Genomic DNA, 17,998 nt, shown 5'->3' with positions numbered 1-17,998 from the left:
ACTTCAGCTAGGAATTAGTGTGATGTTACTATACTGTGCTGGATGGCAGAGTATTTTTGTATCTGAGGTTGCAGATGTAAAATGGTATGTTTTTGTACTTAGTATATACTGTGGGGAAAATAATTATTTGATACACTGCCGATTTTACAAGTTTTCCCAACTACAAAGAATAGAGAGGTCGGTAATTTTTATCGTAGATACACTTAAACTGTGAGAGACAGAATCTTTAAAAAAATCCAGAAAATCACATTGTATGATTTTTACATAATTAATTTGCATTTTATTGCATGAAATAAGTATTTGATACAATAGAAAAACAGAACTTAATATTTGGTACAGAAACCTTTGTTTGCAATTACAGAGGTCAGAAGTTTCCTGTAGTTCTTGACCAAGTTTGCACACATTGCAGTAGGGATTTTGGCCCACTCCTCCATACACATCTTTTTCAGATCTTTCAGGTTTCAAAGCTGTCACTGGGCAACATTGAGTTTCAGCTCCCTCCAAATATTTTCTATTGGGTTCAGGTCTAGAAACTGGCTTGGCCACTCCAGAACCTTGAAATGCTTCTTACGGAGCCACTCCTTAGTTGTCCTGGCTGTGTGTTTCAGGTCATTGTCATGCTGGAAGACCCAGCCACAACCCATCTTCAATGCTCTTACTGAGGGAAGGAGGGTGTTGGCCAAAATCTTGCGATACATGGCCCCATCCATATTTCCTTCAATACGGTGCAGTCATTCTATCCTCTTTGCAGAAAAACACCCCCACAGTATGATGTTTTCTCCACCATGCTTCATGGTTGGGACAGTGTTTTGGGGGTTGTCCTCATCCTTCTTTTTCCTCCAAACACGGCAAGTGGAGTTGATACCAAAAAGTTCTATTTTGGTCTCATCTGACCACATGACCCTGTGGTGATGTGTTTGGGGGACCTTGCATGCCCTGCAAAATTTTAATCCATGATGGCGTAGTGTGTTATTAACGGTAGTGTTTGAGATTCTGGTCCGAGCTCTCTACAGGTCATTGCCCAGTTTCTCCCATGTAGTTCTGGGCTGATTCCTGACCTTTCTCAGAATCATCCTTACTAGTGTTGAGTGAGCACTAAAATGCTCGAATGCTCGAAGCTCGGGCCGAGCTCACCGTGATACTCGGGTGTTCGACCCGAGCAACGAGCCCAATGTTAGTCTATGGGAGACCCGAGCATTTTTGCGGCGGCACACCCGGCAGTCTGTAGAAAGCCTAAAAAGTGCCCAAAACGATAGTGACAGTGCTCAAAAGACATGGGGACAGCATGGGCATCGCCCCAGGAAGCTTTTCTGATCCCCAGGTCACTGCTGTCAACAACGTGGTCAGAGGTATTAAGCCACTTTTACGGGCTCACAATAAAACGTTCAAAAACGAAACTGAAACGGTTTTCTGTGAAATATGTTAAGGAACTTCCTTTCCAGGGTAAAGACTTGTGTATAAGGTAAAATAAATAACCACAAACAAAAATACTCCTCCACACCTTGGGCTATGTTCACAAGTAGCATTTTTTATGCGTTTTTGCACTTTTGTATTGCTTTCAACCGTGACAAATGCATTCACCGGGAAATGTCATTTTAACATTTTAAATCTTATCTGGCTATGTGCTGTGTGACACATGCATACAGTGCTGAAAAGACATGGGAACAGCATGGGGAAGACCCATGGAAGCATCTCTGACACCCAGGTCACTGCCTAAAAGTGTTCCCATCAGAAATGATCCTTGCCGCATCAGAAGATGCAGACTTGCAACTATCCCCATGCAAGTCCTTGTCCCAGGGCAGTGTTCAATTGTACCTCCCCCATTACTTGCAATGCAAGCGCAAGTATGCAGCCTGCCATCCACCCACCCCCAGGCTGCAATAGCATACTGCTAGCTTGCTTGCACTTGAAATTGGGCCTTTTAGGCATGTGGAGACTGACGCCAGCCACCATGTCATGGCTGCATCGGCGGCCTAGTATCCATAATCAGTCCCCAGCCACCGGGCGGCCGGGTGTCCACGCTCGGTCCCCAGCCGCCTGGGGGCGGCTGGGTATCCATAAACAGTCCCCAGCCACCCCTATTTCTCCTTGGAACTTCCCCCCACACTTTTCTTAGCCCGGCCTGCTTTAGGGCGGCATTGGACGAGCCCACCAGAGAACCAGACTCCTCCGGTGGGCCCTGGCTTCTCCATCAGGGGACTTGAGCGAGCCAAGGTGAGGAGCATGATGATGATAGAAGTTAGCATCTGCTTTCTTTTCTTGGAATGCAAACGCATGTATGTAGTAGCGGCTAGGCCTGAGGTGGTCAGCGTTTTGGCGCATATCCTACCTCCTCCGAGGATTGCTAGATGTTTTCCTGCTACTATCCCAGTTCTATGACTCCCGTTAAAACAAAGCTTCAGGTGATGAATGATGGATGAGGTGGTGGCAAAGGAGAAAGAGCAGGAGGAACAGGGACCATTCACATCAATATCAGGCCAGTCAACCACACATGTCTTGTAGGATATGTTCTGTACCAAAAGGAGCGGTTCGGCTACACAGTTATAGGGCATGCAGTGAGTGCAATGCCTACCAAAAATTTTGAGGCACTCCAATGCCCCTTGGAAGTGACATGGAGGTCAGAGGGCGTTAACTAAACCATTTTTTCCATTTATAGCAACTGGGTCTCCTGTGCACTGTTGGCCTAAGCAGTGAATGGAAGGCTTTCCAAAAATTATAAGGAACTGCAATGCCCCTTGAATCAGACGGGGATTACAGCATACTAAAAACCTTCTACTCATTATTGGGGAGTGGGTCTCCCTTAGTGTTTGCCTATGCATTTAAAAGGAAAAGCTGAGTAAAATTAGGAGAAAATGCAATGCCCTTTGAAAGAATGGTGGAGTTCACACTGGAATAAAAAGACAATATCAATGCCCCAGGGAAAAGTGGTGGAGGTCGCAGTAGCTTAACAAGATGGTTTTAATGCCCCTTGGAAGAGACGTGGAGGTCGCAGTAGCTTAACAAGACGGTTTTAATGCCCCTTGGAAGAGACGTGGAGGTCGCAGTAGCTTAACAAGACGGTTTTAATGCCCCTTGGAAGAATGGTGGAGGTCGCAGTAGCTTAACAAGATAGTTTTAATGCCACTTGGAAGAATGGTGGAGGTCGCAGTAGCTTAAAAAGACGGTTTTAATGCCCCTGGGAAAAGTGGTGGAGGTCGCAGTAGCATATCAAGACGGTTTAAATGCCCCTGGGAAAAGTGGTGGAGGTCGCAGTGGAATAAAAAGACAATATCAATGCCCCTTGGAAGAGACGTGGAGCTCGCAGTAGCTTAACTAGACGGTTTTAATGCCCCTTGAAAGATATGTGGAGGTCGCAGTAGCTTAACAAGATGGTTTTAATGCCCCTTGGAAGAAAGGCGAAGGTCGCAGTAGCTTAACAAGACGGTTTTAATGCCCCTGGGAAAAGTGGTGGAGGTCGCAGTAGCTTAACAAGACGGTTTTAATGCCCCTTAGAAGAGACGTGGAGGTCCCAGTAGCTTAACCAGACGGTTTTAATGCCCCTTGGAAGAATGGTGGAGGTCGCAGTAGCTTAACAAAGCTGTTTTAATGCGTCTGGGAAAAGTGATGGAGGTCGCAGTAGCTTAACAAGACGGTGTTAATGCCCCTTAGAAGAGACATGGAGGTCGCAGTAGCTTAACAAGATAGTTTTAATGCCCCTTGGAAGAATGGTGGAGGTCGCAGTAGCTTAACAAGATGGTTTTAATGCCCCTGGGAAAGGTGGTGGCGGTCGCAGTAGCTTAACAAGACTGTTTTAATGCCCCTTGGAAGAGACGTGGAGGTTGCAATGGAATAAAAAGACAATATCAATGCCCTTGGGAAAAGTGGTGGAGGTCGCAGTAGCTTAACAAGACGGTTTTCATGCCCCTTGGAAGAGACTTGGAAGTAGCTTAACAAGACGGTTTTAATGCCCCTTGGAAGAATGGTGGAGGTTGCAGTAGCTTAACAAGACGGTATTAATGCCCCTGGGAAAAGTGGTGAAGGTCGCAGTAGCTTATCAAGACGGTTTTAATGCCCCTGAGAAAAGTGGTGGAGGTCGCAGTGGAATAAAAAGACAATATCAATGCCCCTTGAAAAAGTGGTGGAGGTCGCAGTAGCTTAACAAGACGGTTTTAATGCCCCCGTGAAAAGTGGTGGAGGTCACAGTAGCTTAGCAAGACGGTTTTAATGCCCCTTGGAAGAGACGTGGAGGTCGCAGTAGCTTAACAAGACGGTTTTAATGTCCCTTGGAAGAGAAATGGGGTCGCAGTAGCTTAACAAGATGGTTTTAATGCCCCTTGGAAGAATGGTGGAGGTCGCAGTAGCTTAACAAGACGGTTTAAATGCCCCTTGGAAGAATGGTGGAGGTCGCAGTAGCTTAACAAGACGGTTTTAACGCCCCTTAGAAGAGACGTGGAGGTTGCAATGGAATAAAAAGACAATATCAATGCCCTTGGGAAAAGTGGTAGAAGTCGCAGTAGCTTAACAAGATGGTTTTCATGCCCCTTGGAAGAGACTTGGAGGTCGCAGTAGCTTAACAAGACGGTTTTAATGCCCCTTGGAAGAGACGTGGAGGTCGCAGTAGCTTAACAAGACGGTTTTAATGCCCCTTGGAAGAATGGTGGAGGTTGCAGTAGCTTAACAAGATGGTTTTAATGCCCCTGGGAAAAGTGGTGAAGGTCGCAGTAGCTTATCAAGACGGTTTTAATGCCCATGAGAAAAGTGGTGGAGGTCGCAGTGGAATAAAAAGACAATATCAATGCCCCTTGAAAAAGTGGTGGAGGTCGCAGTAGCTTAACAAGATGGTTTTAATGCCCCTGTGAAAAGTGGTGGAGGTCACAGTAGCTTAACAAGACGGTTTTAATGCCCCTTGGAAGAGATGTGGAGGTCGCAGTAGCTTAACAGGACAGTTTTAATGCCCCTTGGAAGAATGGTGGAGGTCGCAGTAGCTTAACAAGACGGTTTTAATGCCCCTTGGAAGAATGGTGGAGGTCGCAGTAGCTTAACAAGACAATTTTAATGCCCCTTGGAAAAATGGTGGAGGTCGCAGTAGCTTAACAAGATGGTTTTAATGCCCCTTGGAAAAGTGGTGGAGGTCGCAGTAGCTTAACAAGACGGTTTTAATGCCCCTTGGAAGAGACATGGAGGTCGCAGTAGCTTAACAAGACGGTTTTAATGCCCCTTGGAAGAGACATGGGGTCGCAGTAGCTTAACAAGATGGTTTTAATGCCCCTTGGAAGAATGGTGGAGGTCGCAGTAGCTTAACAAGACGGTTTTAATGCCCCTTGGAAGAATGGTGGAGGTCGCAGTAGCTTAACAAGACGGTTTTAATGCCCCTTGGAAGAATGGTGGAGGTCGCAGTAGCTTAACAAGATGGTTTTAATGCCCCTGGGAAAAGTGGTGGAGGTCGCAGTAGCTTAACAAGACGGTTTTAATGCCCCTGGGAAAAGTGGTGGAGGTCGCAGTGGAATAAAAAGACAATATCAATGCCCCAGGGAAAAGTGGTGTAGGTCGCAGTAGCTTAGCAAGATGGTTTTAATGCCCCTGGGAAAAGTGGTGGAGGTCGCAGTAGTTTAACAAGACGGTTTTAATGCCCCTTGGAAGACACGTGGAGGTTGCAGTAGCTTAACAAGATGGTTTTAATGCCTCTTGAAAGACGTGGAGGTCGCAGTAGCTTACAAGACGATTTTAATGCCCCTTGGAAGAATGGTGGAGGTCGCAGTAGCTTAACAAGATGGTTTTAATGCCCCTGGGAAAAGTGGTGGAGGTCACAGTAGCTTAGCATGACGGTTTTAATGCCCCTTAGAAGAGACGTGGAGGTCGCAATGGAATAAAAAGACAATATCAATGCCCCTGGGAAAAGTGGTGGAGATCGCAGTGGAATAAAAAGACAATATCAATGCCCCTGGGAAAAGTGGTGGAGGTCGCAGTAGCTTAACAAGACGGTTTTCATGCCCCTTGGAAGAGACGTGGAGGTCGCAGTAGCTTAACAAGACGGTTTTAATGCCCCTTGGAAGAGATGTGGAGGTCGCAGTAGCTTACCAAGACAGTTTTAATGCCCCTTGGAGGAATGGTGGAGGTTGCAGTAGCTTAACAAGACGTATTAATGCCACTGGGAAAAGTGGTGGAGGTCGCAGTATCTTAACAAGACGGTTTTAATGCCCCTTGGTAGAGACGTGGATGTCGCAGTAGCTTAACAAGATGGTTTTAATGCCCCTTGGAAGAATGGTAGAGGTCACAGTAGCCTAACAAGATGGTTTTAATGCCCCTGGGAAAAGTGTTGGATGTCGCAGTAGCTTATCAAGACGTTTTTAATGCCCCTTGGAAGAGACGTGGAGGTCGCAGTGGAATAAAAAGACAATATCAATGCCCCAGGGAAAAGTGGTGGAGGTCGCAGTAGCTTAACAAGACGGTTTTCTTGCCCCTTACAAGAGCCATGCAGTACAGCATATTAAATACATTATTCACATTATTGGGGAGTGGGTCTCCCATAGTCTTTGCCTATGCCTTCCAAGCAAAAGCTGCCAAAAATTAAGACGGAGGAACTCGAATGCTGGCAACAAGGACCACGGTCACCCTGGTGGTATAGTGGTGGTGGAGGCTGAGGATAAGGAGAAGAGCAAAATACAGCCGAAATGAGGAAGCGTATACCCATGTGTGGGTATGAAGCGGTGCATGGGAATACACCTCCCGAAATAACACAGTGGATTTGACTTTATGTTACTCTGCTGTCATTTGGTGGTGATGAGAAATCTGGCCCAATCTAGCCCTTGTTCATTTTGATAATGGTCAGCTTGTCAGCATTGTCAGTTGACAGGCGAGTGCGCTTATCAGTTATAATTCCCCCAGCGGCACTAAAAACACACTCCGATAACACGCTAGCGGCAGGGCAGGCCAGGACCTCCAAGGCGTACAGAGCGAGTTCAATCCAAGTGTCCAGCTTGGAAACCCAATAATTAAAAGGCACAGAGGAATCACGGAGGACGCTGATACGGTCGGCAAGGTACCACCTCACCATCTTTTGAAACTTTCCACTCCTTGTGAGAGTACACCGCGTCTCAGGGCCTGTAAGCTGGGCGAGTCTCAGAAAACTGTCCCAGAATGTTGACAATGTTCCCCTGCCTCTGCTGGATTGGAGTTGCGTCTCTCTCGCCTGTACGCCTTGGTTGGTCAACGAACTGTGACCTCTGCCGCTAGCGTGTTCAGATGGGAATTTTTTTAACAGTTCTGCAGCAAGGGCCTTCTGGTACTGCCCCATTTTTGTAGACCACTCCACCTCAGGAATAAGAGAGTGAAAGTTCTCCTTGTAGCGGGGGTCTAAAAGTGTCACCAACCAGTAATGACTGTCACCCAACATTTTGACAACGCGAGGGTCACGGTTAAGGCAGTGTAACATAAAGTCAGCCATGCGTGCCAGACTGGTAACGGGCAAGACTTCCGTGTCCTCACCAAGATGACGACTGACCATGTTCTCCTCCTCCTCCTCCCCCCTGTCCTCAAGCCACCCACGCTGAACCGACGGTATGACAGTTGTACAGGTACTACCGTCTACAGCGCATGATACCAGCTCCTGTTCTTCCTCCTCCTCCTCTCCCTCATTGTCCCCCAATGCACGTTGGGATGAGATGAGGCTGGGCTGTGTGTAATCGCCCATTACGGGTTCTTGATCCATCTCATCATACTCCGGCTGCAATGCCTACTCTTTAATTCTGTGCCGAGAGCATTGCAAAAGACAGACAAGTGGGATGCCGACGCTAATGATGGCGTCATCACCACTCACTATCTTGGTGGACTCCTCAAGGTTTGTCAGGATGGTACATATGTCAGACATACAGGTCCACTCCTGAGGTCTTATGTGTGGAGTCTGACCTGAATATCGACGGCCTTGTTGCAGCTGGTACTCCACAACTGCTCTCTTCTGCTCCCAAATCCTTTGCAACATGTGGAGGGTAGAGTTCCAACTTATGGGGACATCACACACCAGTCGGTGTGCCGGAAGCTGCAAATGCTGCAGCAACACAGCAAGGGCGGCAGAAGGTGTTGCCGACTTCCGAAAATGAGCTGACAGGCGGCGTACTTTGACGAGCAGATCTGGCAACTCGGGGTACGATTTAAGAAACTGCTGAACCACGAGGTTAAGCACATGAGCCAGGCATGGTACGTGTGTGATCTCTCCTAGCCTCAGAGCCGCCACCAGGTTACGGCCATTGTCACACACGACCATGCCTGGATGTAGGTTCAGCGGTCTCAGCCACAGATCTGCCTGCTCTTTCACAGCTGTCCACAACTCACAAGCAATGTGAGATTTATCACCTAAGCTTATGAGTTTCAGCACAGCCTGTTGCCGCTTGGCAGAGGCAGTACTGCAGTGCTTCCAGCTTGTAACTAATGTGGTGATATCTGAGATGGAGGCTGAACATGAGGAGGAGGATGACGCGCCGGATCTGTACACTGTGGGGGCAACTCTGACTGACATAGGGCCCGCAATCCTCCGTGTGGGGAGGATGTGTTCTGTCCCAAGGTCTGACTGGGTCCCAGCTTCCACTATCTTTACCCAGTGTGCCGTCAGGGAGATGTACCGTCTCTGGCTACAAGCACTTGTCCACGTGTCCGTTGTCAGGTGGACTCTCCCAGTAACTGCGTTGTTGAGGGCATGGCAGATGTTTTGGGACACGTGCTTGTGTAGTCTGGGGATGGCACACCGGGCAAGATAGTGTCGGCTGGGGACCGAGTACCGAGGAATGGCCACCGCCATAAGGTTGCGGACGGATTCCGTCTCCACCAGCCTAAAAGGCAGCATTTCCAACGCAAGCAGTCGTGAAATGTGCGAATTTTGGACTGTGGCCTGTGGGGCATTGGCTGCGAATTTGCGCTTTCGTTCAAAGCTCTGGTATATGGACAATTGAACGCTGCGGTGGGACGTGGACGTGGACGTTGATGTTGTTTCTTCAGAAACTGCCATTACAAGTGAAGACTGAGAGGAGGGGGCATCTTTGCATGCAGTATGGACAGGGGATTGCCTTGCACACACAACAGGGGGTTCTATTACATGCACAACAGCGGAAGAAGCAGTGGTGACACCCGCTGACACTGGTCGTGGACCCTGGGGTTCGCCCCATAAAGTCGGGTGCTTTGTTGCCATGTGCCTGATCATGCTGGTGGTGGTCAGGCTGGTAGTTTTGTCACCCCGCTGACGCTGGCATAGCAAGTGGTACAAATGGCCTTTTTGGGGTTATCAGCAGAGTCTTTTAAAAAATTCCAGACTCTAGAAGACCTACCGGTTGTACTGGCAATGTCCCTCGTGTTGGTGCTACGGGGAACCGTTGCCCGCCTTCTGTGTGCAGCCACCACACTGCTTCTTCCTGCCTGTTGGGGTACTCTGTCTCCCTCACCCTGTGTGCTGCTGGCCTCGCTCTGCGTGTCCTCCTGCCACGTTGGGTCAGTTACTACATCATCCTCCACCTCCTCCTCTTCCACTTGCGCACCATGATCCTCCTCCTCACTTCGTGGCAATTGTGTCTCGTCATCGTTCACCTCTTGTGACAAATTGCCAGCGTCTACTTCCTGTGGCCGTGGCTGTTTAAATATTTGGGCATCGCTACATGGGATCTCCTCTTCCACCACTTCAAGCGGAGCAGGCGAGGGGCACAAATATGGAAATGGACCAGTGAACAGCTCTTCAGAGTATCCAAGTGTGGGATCAGTTGCTGTCTGACGACACTCGGCATGGTGGGAGGAAGGAGCATCAGGGTGAGGAGGAGTATGCGGTCGAGACTCATGGCTACTAAAACTTAACCGTGTGGAAGACAGACCGGAGGTGGTGGTGCCCAGGTAACTGGAAGTATTTTCTGCTATCCAATTAATAACCTGTTCACACTGATCAGTTCGCAATACTGGTGTTGTAGTGTGCTTCCCTAGTAATTCGGTCAAGAAGTGGGAGCGAGAAGATGTGGCTGTTGGTTGTGGCACATTTTCACCTTGGCCACGGCCCCGTCCTCTACATGCACCATCACCAGAACCTCCAGTTCCACGTCCCTTGTCACGCGTCTTGCCCATTGTAAATGAAGTAAAATAGCTTACACTCGCACTATCAATGGAAAAAGGGTAATAAAAAGGAGATTAGAACCGTGGAAGAGGAAAACCACACTTCTGTTCCTCTGGCCTACACCAGACTCTTTTAAACAGATATATTGGTGTCTGACCAGTCAAGGAGACACTATTACAGTTTTTTTTATGGCAAAAATGCCAAAAGCAGGATAATACAGAGATTTGACCCGTGGAACTGCAAAACCACAGTTATAGTTATGTGGCGTACACCAGACTCTTTTAAACAGATATATTTGTTTCTGAACAGTCAGGGGGACACTATTACTGTTTTTTTTCACGGCAAAAAATGCCAAAAGCAGGATTATACAGAGATTTGACCCGTGGAACTGCAAAACCACAGTTATATTTCTCTGGCCTACACCAGACTCTTTTAAACAGATATATTGGTGTCTGACAAGTCAGGGAGACGCTATTACAGTTTTTTTTTACGGCAAAAAATGCCAAAAGCAGGATAATACAGAGATTTGACCCGTGGAACTGCAGAACCACAGTTAAAGTTATGTGGCGTACACCAGAATCTTTTAAACAGATATATTGGTGTCTGACCAGTCAGGGAGATATTATTACAGTTTTTTTTACGGCAAAAAATGCCAAAAGCAGGATAATACAGAGATTTGACCCGTGGAACTGCAAAACCACAGTTCTATTTTTCTGGCCTACTCCAGATTCTTTTAAACAGATATATTGGTGTCTGACCAGTCAGGGAGACACTATTACAGTTTTCTTTACGGCAGAAAATGACAAAAGCAGGATAATACAGAGATTTGACCCGTGGAACTGCAAAACCACAGTTATAGTTATATGGCGTACACCAGAATCTTTTAAACAGATATATTGGTGTCTGACCAGTCAGGGAGACACTATTACAGTTTTTTTTTATGGCAAAAAATGCCAAAAGCAGGATAATACAGAGATTTGACCCGTGGAACTGCAAAACCACAGTTATAGTTATATGGCATACACCAGAATCTTTTAAACAAATATATTGGTGTCTGACCAGTCAGGGAGACACTATTACAGTTTTTTTTACGGCAAAAAATGCCAAAACAGGATAATACAGAGATTTGACTCGTGGAACTGCAAAACCACAGTTCTATTTCTCTGGCCTACACCAGACTCTTTTAAACAGATATATTGGTGTCTGACCAGTCAGGGAGACACTATTACAGTTTTTTTTTACGGCAAAAAAAGCCAAAAGCAGGATAATACAGAGATTTGACCCGTGGAACTGCAAAACCACAGTTATAGTTATGTGGCGTACACCAGAATCTTTTAAACAGATATACTGGTGTCTGACCAGTCAGGGAGACACTATTACAGTTTTTTTATGGCAAAAAATGCCAAAAACAGGATAATACAGAGATTTGACCCGTGGAACTGCAAAACCACAGTTATAATTATGTGGCATACACCAGAGTCTTTTAAACAGATATATTGGTGTCTGACCAGTCAGGGAGACACTATTACAGTTTTTTTAACGGCAAAAAATGCCAAAAACAGGATATTACAGAGATTTGACCAGTGGAACTGCAAAACCACAGTTATAGTTTAGTGGCGTACACCAGAATCATTTAAACATATATATTGGTGTCAGACCAGTCAGGGAGACACAATTAGAGGGTTTTTAAATGGCAAAAAATGCCAAAAGCAGGATAATACAGAGATATAAACCGTGGAACTGCAAAACCACAGTTATAGTTATGTGGCGTACACCAGAATCTTTTAAACAGATATATTGGTGTCTGACCATTCAGGGTGACACTATTACAGTTTTTTTTACTGCAAAAAATGGCAAAAATAGGACAATACAGAGATTTGACCCATGGAACTGCAAAACCACAGTTATAGTTATGTGGTGTACACCAGAATCTTTTAAACAGATATATTGGTGTCTGACCAGTCAGGGAGACACTATTACAGTTTTTCTTTTACGGCAAAAAATGCCAAAAGCAGGATAATACAGAGATTTGACCCGTGGAACTGCAAAACCACAGTTCTATTTTTCTGGCCTACACCAGACTCTTTTAAACAGATATATTGGTGTCTGAACAGTCACAGACACACTCAATTTTTTTTTTTGGGGGGGGGGGATACCAAAAGGTTAATAAGACGCGTATTTGTACAGTCTGACTGAGGAAAAAAAAAATACAGGATTTAGATGAAAAAAAAAAAAATTTTCTTGGCCCCTGAGACCGGGGTGATGTCTAGCAATTTGACCAACAGGAGCACACAGGACTGTAATGCAGCGTTTGCTGGTATAACTACTGCGTCTCCTATACAACCTGCCTGCCTGATAACTGGGATGGATATTAGTCCTGAGAAGGACTGTTTGTTTGATTTGGCAGGATTTAGAGACCCTACACTACCTATTTCACACTATATATCTCTCCCTAACTCAGCAGCACCCTCTCTACACTGTCTGATCCGGACCGACTGTGTCAAAGATGGCGACGCCCAGTTTTAAATACTCAAGGTGACGCTGTGCGGCCAGCCAATCACTGTAATGCCCACAAAAAACATGGCTGTGGCATTACAGTGACTGCTGGCAATCCCTGCATATTCATTGACTCTGTAATGAGCGCCAAACGTGCAGCGCGGAGACCCGAGCTCCCGCCCGAGTAACCCGGAAATGCTTGGTGCTCGCCGAACATCCCGAGTAGTGAGATGCTCGGGCGAGTAACGAGCAGTGTCGAGCATGCTCGCTCAACACTAATCCTTACCCAACGAGGCAAGATCTTGCATGGAGCCCCAAATTGGGGAAGATTGACAGTCATCTTATGTTTCTTCCATTTTCTAATAATTGCGCCAACAGTTGTTGCCTTCTCAACAAGCTGATTGCCTATTTTCCTGTAGCTCATCCCAGTCTTGCGCACTAGGGACAATTTTGTCCCTGGTGTCCTTAGACAGCTTTTTGGTCTTGGCCATGGTGAAGAGGTTGGAGTGTGATTGACTGGGTGTGTGGACTAGTGTCTTTTATAAAAGTAACTAGTTCAAACACGTTCAATTAATACAATGTCATGGGTGTGTCAGAAGTCACTGATCTCTTCGTTTGGCATTACAAACACCTTCTTAGAAGCTGTCTCTCTAGGACCCAGCGGCTACCTTACTCTGGTTAATTAACACCCTGCCCTGGGTGTATAAATACCTGCTGTTTGCCAGAGGGAGCTGCCGGCAATATTCACATCACCCCTTGTGAAGGCTTGAGCAAGAGCAGTACTTCTTCTTCTCTGGTGCTAGAGGACGTGTGCGCATTTGTCTGGAGTTGACTAAGGCTAAGTGATTTTCCCTTGTTTGTTCCCCCTTGTTGTCTTTAGTGTTCAGTGGGGATCGACTAGCATTCATCCCCTCCCTTCCCTAGCCAGGGCCAAACGCCAGAGAAAGACAGGGCGAGATACACGTGCGGCGATTGGTGAAGAACCAATATAGGGACGTTAGTGGAGGCAGAGTAATATTAGATCAGCCTAGGAGGTCTCCACTCCCCTAGGAGGTCTCCACTTCCCCTTTTCCCTAGAGTCTGGGCTCCCTTCCCCTCTTCCCTTTGTGTTGCACTAAGTGTTTCCCACATCTTGATTGACATACACGTAATGGGTGCAGCTTAGGATGGCTTCTTAAAGAAAATCTAACAGGTCTGTGAGGGACAGAATTCTTGCTGGTTGATAGGTGATCAAATACTTATTTCATGCAATAAAATGCAATTTAATTATTTAAAAATCATACAATGTGATTTTCTGGATTTTTTTTTATTCTGTCTCTCACAGGTGAAGTGTACCTACAATAAAAATTACAGATCTCTCCATTCTTTGTAGGTTGGAAAACTTGCAAAATCAGCAGTGTATCAAATACTTATTTTCTCAACTGTACTTACAATTTAAACAAATATATATATACAATAAAAACCCTGTGGGTAGGCACACTGAAATCGATAAATGCATAAATACCACAATTGCTATACTCATAAAAAACACAGAGCACTTAGCTAACATTTTTTTTTAGCAAAAAATTGTAATGGCCATCCCTCCACGACAGGATGGTCCCTAATTCTAGTGACTTATATTTGTATATAATTATTTGATAATGGCCACAGTGTATTTGTGCACCTGCATATTACGTTAATAATACAAGTATGTTAGCCCTTGTATGTACTATACATATAAATTACCTACATAGGTAAATACCTGTGTAACATCATATTACTTACCTCGTACTTCCTTTGAGTAACAGTCTGTATTATTGCACCACCATCATCTTGGCAGACACATTTTACGGTTCTGTTCACATGTCCACCAGTTTTTTAAATTTTCGTATCTGCTTTGAGATCATAAAAATGGAAATAAAATGTTCCAGTACATGACCCAATCATTTGAGTGGGAGTAGAAGCGTAATAAAATGTTATCCATTTACCTCCTTTACAACTGCTAACCATTTTGTAACTAGATTAAAAAACATAAGTCTTCACAACTTTTTTGGATCTGATTTTTTAACATTGAAGTCTATTAGAAATAGATCAGAATGGATGATCTCCATTTTGCATTCGTTTTTGCTTTGCTTGTTATAGATCCATTTGTTTACATACTGTCTCTGTTAAAAACATGACAGTAAGACATGTGAACAGAGGCCCTTGTCTGAGCTTCTTTAATTATGCAGTGGGATTGTTAATCTTTCCTGTAAATTATTATACCCTAAAAATGCCGAGAGAATTCTGCTCTGAAGCCCACAGAATTCTGAATACAGCTCCAGAATGAGTCTGTAACTTAGGATCAATGCAAGATTATTTAAGGGAATCTGTCACCAGGTTTTTGCTACCTAATGTGAGACCACCATAATGTTAGGGCCTGATTCCAGCGATGTGTCACTTACAGGTCTGCTTACCATAGTTTTTATAAAATCTCTATTTTATCAGCAGAAGATTATCACTGGAGGACTAGTAAACCTGTTGCCAGGTAGTCCAACCACACTCCCACCACTGATTGTGCCTATGCACAGTGAACACAGAAAGCTGCCAATCAGTGATGTGGGTAGGGCTATACAGGACTCAGCATTCAGAGAAGTGGTAGATCGACAGCAGATAAAACTGTTACTTTATTGGGTGCTGCAGTTTTGATAAAATAAGTGACACATTGCTGGAATCATGGTCTCTGCCCCTACATCATGCTGCTCTAGGATGGGGCAGCAAAAAACTGGTGACAGATTCCCATTAATGCAATTTACTCCATTTTCTTTTTTTGTAGTTTATATCTATATGTAAATGTATGTTCAGTGGGGGATATGCTGTTTTTGGAGGAGGTCTAGTTGCTAATTGCATTTATTGAAAAGCAGTATTAGACAAGTGATCACTATCTACATGTTTGTAATTTACATTAACTCCTATATAAATAGGAGTAAAACAAACAGAATATTAGAACAAGAGAATATAAATGAATTTGGTCTCCGCTGTTATCACAAGCTTCGATTCACTAAGTCTCATCTTATACTGTTGTTTGTCCTTCCAGTGTCCGCATGGATGTGAAGGAAGCCGAGGAGCTGGGTAGCCCCCAGCCAGTGACTCTTCAGGCCTTTGCCAGTGGCTCGACACTTCATGGCATTGCTCACATCTTTTCCTATGAGCGTTTCTCATGTCGGCGGATGATCTGGATACTATGTTTCCTAGGCTCACTATCCCTTTTGCTGTTTGTGTGTACTGAGAGGATCATCTATTACTTTGATTATCCACATGTCACCAAACTGGATGAGATTGCCACTGCCAGGATGACCTTTCCAGCTGTGACCTTCTGTAACCTCAATGAGTTCCGCTTCAGCCGAGTAACAAAGAATGACCTTTACCATGCGGGGGAGCTACTGAGCCTACTCAACAACCGGTAAGTGGAAATCCTTAACACAGTTCATGAGCTTAGCTGCCGGCCAAGCGTCCTTCTGTCATAACACATATACATTAATCTATCGCTCGCCAGCGACTGCGTTAATCTAAAAGAGACAAACAGTAAAGTCCTTATTTATAACCTACTCATCAATCATGCATATATGTTTCTGGATGCTTTCAAAAAGGGAGCTATATGAGATACTTGCTAACCTTGGGAAGCATTTTTATACATGACCACCTTGTCTCCATCCACGTTCGAGGTTCTTGCTCCATGAATGTTCATCTGGACACAAGGCTCCATCTGAAGACAAGTCATCCCAGCGTCACTAAAAGGAAAAAGGTTCCAGGAGGCTTCTCTGCCGCCCAGGAGGCTTGCCAATTCTTCAGGCATATAGGAGGTCTCAGGGAGACCTCTAGGACATTTGGCAAGCATTAGAGAGAGTAGTGATCACGGGAGAAGGCATATTTCTAAACATCTTGTCCATACTCCAATACTTTAATTGAGAGAAACCAGTTGGGACTAGATGGCACCTGACCACAAGTGACCACTCGCACCAGCAATACCGGAGAATTGAGAAAGCGTGCACTCCACACACTTTCACGATTCAGAAGTCTGCAGTCACAAAGAGTGACTACCAACTTTGCTGTCAAACCTGGACAACACTTTTAATGGATTTCTACTAATTGCTATATAATGACTACAATGCATACATACACATATTTCGTTGTTCTATAATAAATAATGGAAAAAAGGCATATTCCATGTTTTTAGATTGGCCGCTTAGAATCATGTTCTCCTCTTTGTCAATTTTGAAGATTACACATTTCCACCATTCTTCTTGTGTATTTTTGTACAATAAGATTAGTGGTTATCATTAATTTATGTGATATTTAGGCAACCATTCCTATTGGTCTACGTAGGCCACGTGACACAACGAAGCAGGTTGAGGGTCGGCTCTGATGGGTTCCTTGATTTAGATTCCTAGACATTAAGTTGATCACATAGTGTCCTCTTGCTGGGTCAAACCTGGTAGTAAGTGTTCAATTTCCGTGTAGCGCCACCTCAGAGACGATTAAGCATTGCATATTTTATAGTAAAATAAGTGGGCTGTCTGTGAAAAGAGAGACATGACAGCTCCTTCAGGGCGAGAAGCACATTTTATCGCGGGAAAAGAGGAAAAAAAGCTGATCAACTCAGCTTCCAGTGAAAACAGTTCAGTGTGAAAACCACTTGAATTCACATTGGAACCCTGGTAGACCTTGTTTGGTCAAAGTGTGTGTAAGGAGTGTAGGAACACACCAGGCTGATATCCAGGTCAGAAATGGGGAAAAGGTCCATGAGGACTGGGATCCAACACCAATAAAATTATGTTAAAACATAACTTTTATTGTGCAATTAATAGCACGGTGAGAAAAAACTAAAAGATAAAAAAGATTAAGGATCCATAAGCTTACACGTTTGAATAAGGGTCGCTAACCCAAAACACGAAATTTCATTGGGGCTGGAGCCCAGTCCTTATGGACCTTCTATCACATTTGGAATCCTTTACAGAGTAATTCCCAATATAAACTCAGAATTTCCTAACAGTATATGAAAATATATATGGCTTTTTTTAAGGGCAAGGATCTTTATGTAGTATTAGAAAAAAATATCATCTCTTTATGGGTTATCCACATTACGAGGATTGCTGCTGTTTCACGTCCCATTTTCCACAATATTGACTGCAGATTTTTTTTTTGTATCTAAACTTAGAAAGGAAATCCTGGTCTATAACTTTTTATTGCTGATAACTGAACAGTATGTCTATCTGCAATAAGAAATTAATTGAAAGGAATTTAATTAAATGGACAAAAAAAAAAAAAAGAAACAAGAAGCCGCATTGTAACAAATAACCGGCTCATAATAATACCGGCTTTAATGTGCTCAGTGAAGTCAAGGCACAAAATCAATATATCTCCTGCGGGATAATATTATAGCACAAAGAAAAACACCTTGAGATAAAGAGAGAAATTTGGTCC

At 44.7% G+C, this 17,998-nt stretch overlaps 1 protein-coding gene across 1 annotated transcript in view; it reads left to right on the top strand.

Annotated features, from left to right (window-relative positions):
• Positions 1–17,998, top strand: part of ASIC1 (acid sensing ion channel subunit 1) — a 457,916-nt gene that overhangs the window by 23,899 nt on the left and 416,019 nt on the right. The window contains exon 2 of the mRNA XM_073662834.1: positions 15,612–15,977. Within this exon, the coding sequence (XP_073518935.1) occupies positions 15,619–15,977 (359 nt within the window). The 5' untranslated portion in view covers positions 15,612–15,618. The remainder of the gene's footprint in view (positions 1–15,611; positions 15,978–17,998) is intronic.

Source organism: Phyllobates terribilis, unplaced genomic scaffold (assembly GCF_046119375.1).
Source record: "Phyllobates terribilis strain yellow unplaced genomic scaffold, ASM4611937v1 Scaffold_2__4_contigs__length_985480577, whole genome shotgun sequence".
In the NCBI taxonomy this organism is placed as follows: Eukaryota; Metazoa; Chordata; class Amphibia; order Anura; family Dendrobatidae; genus Phyllobates; species Phyllobates terribilis.
This window is presented reverse-complemented; position numbering and strand designations above follow the sequence as displayed.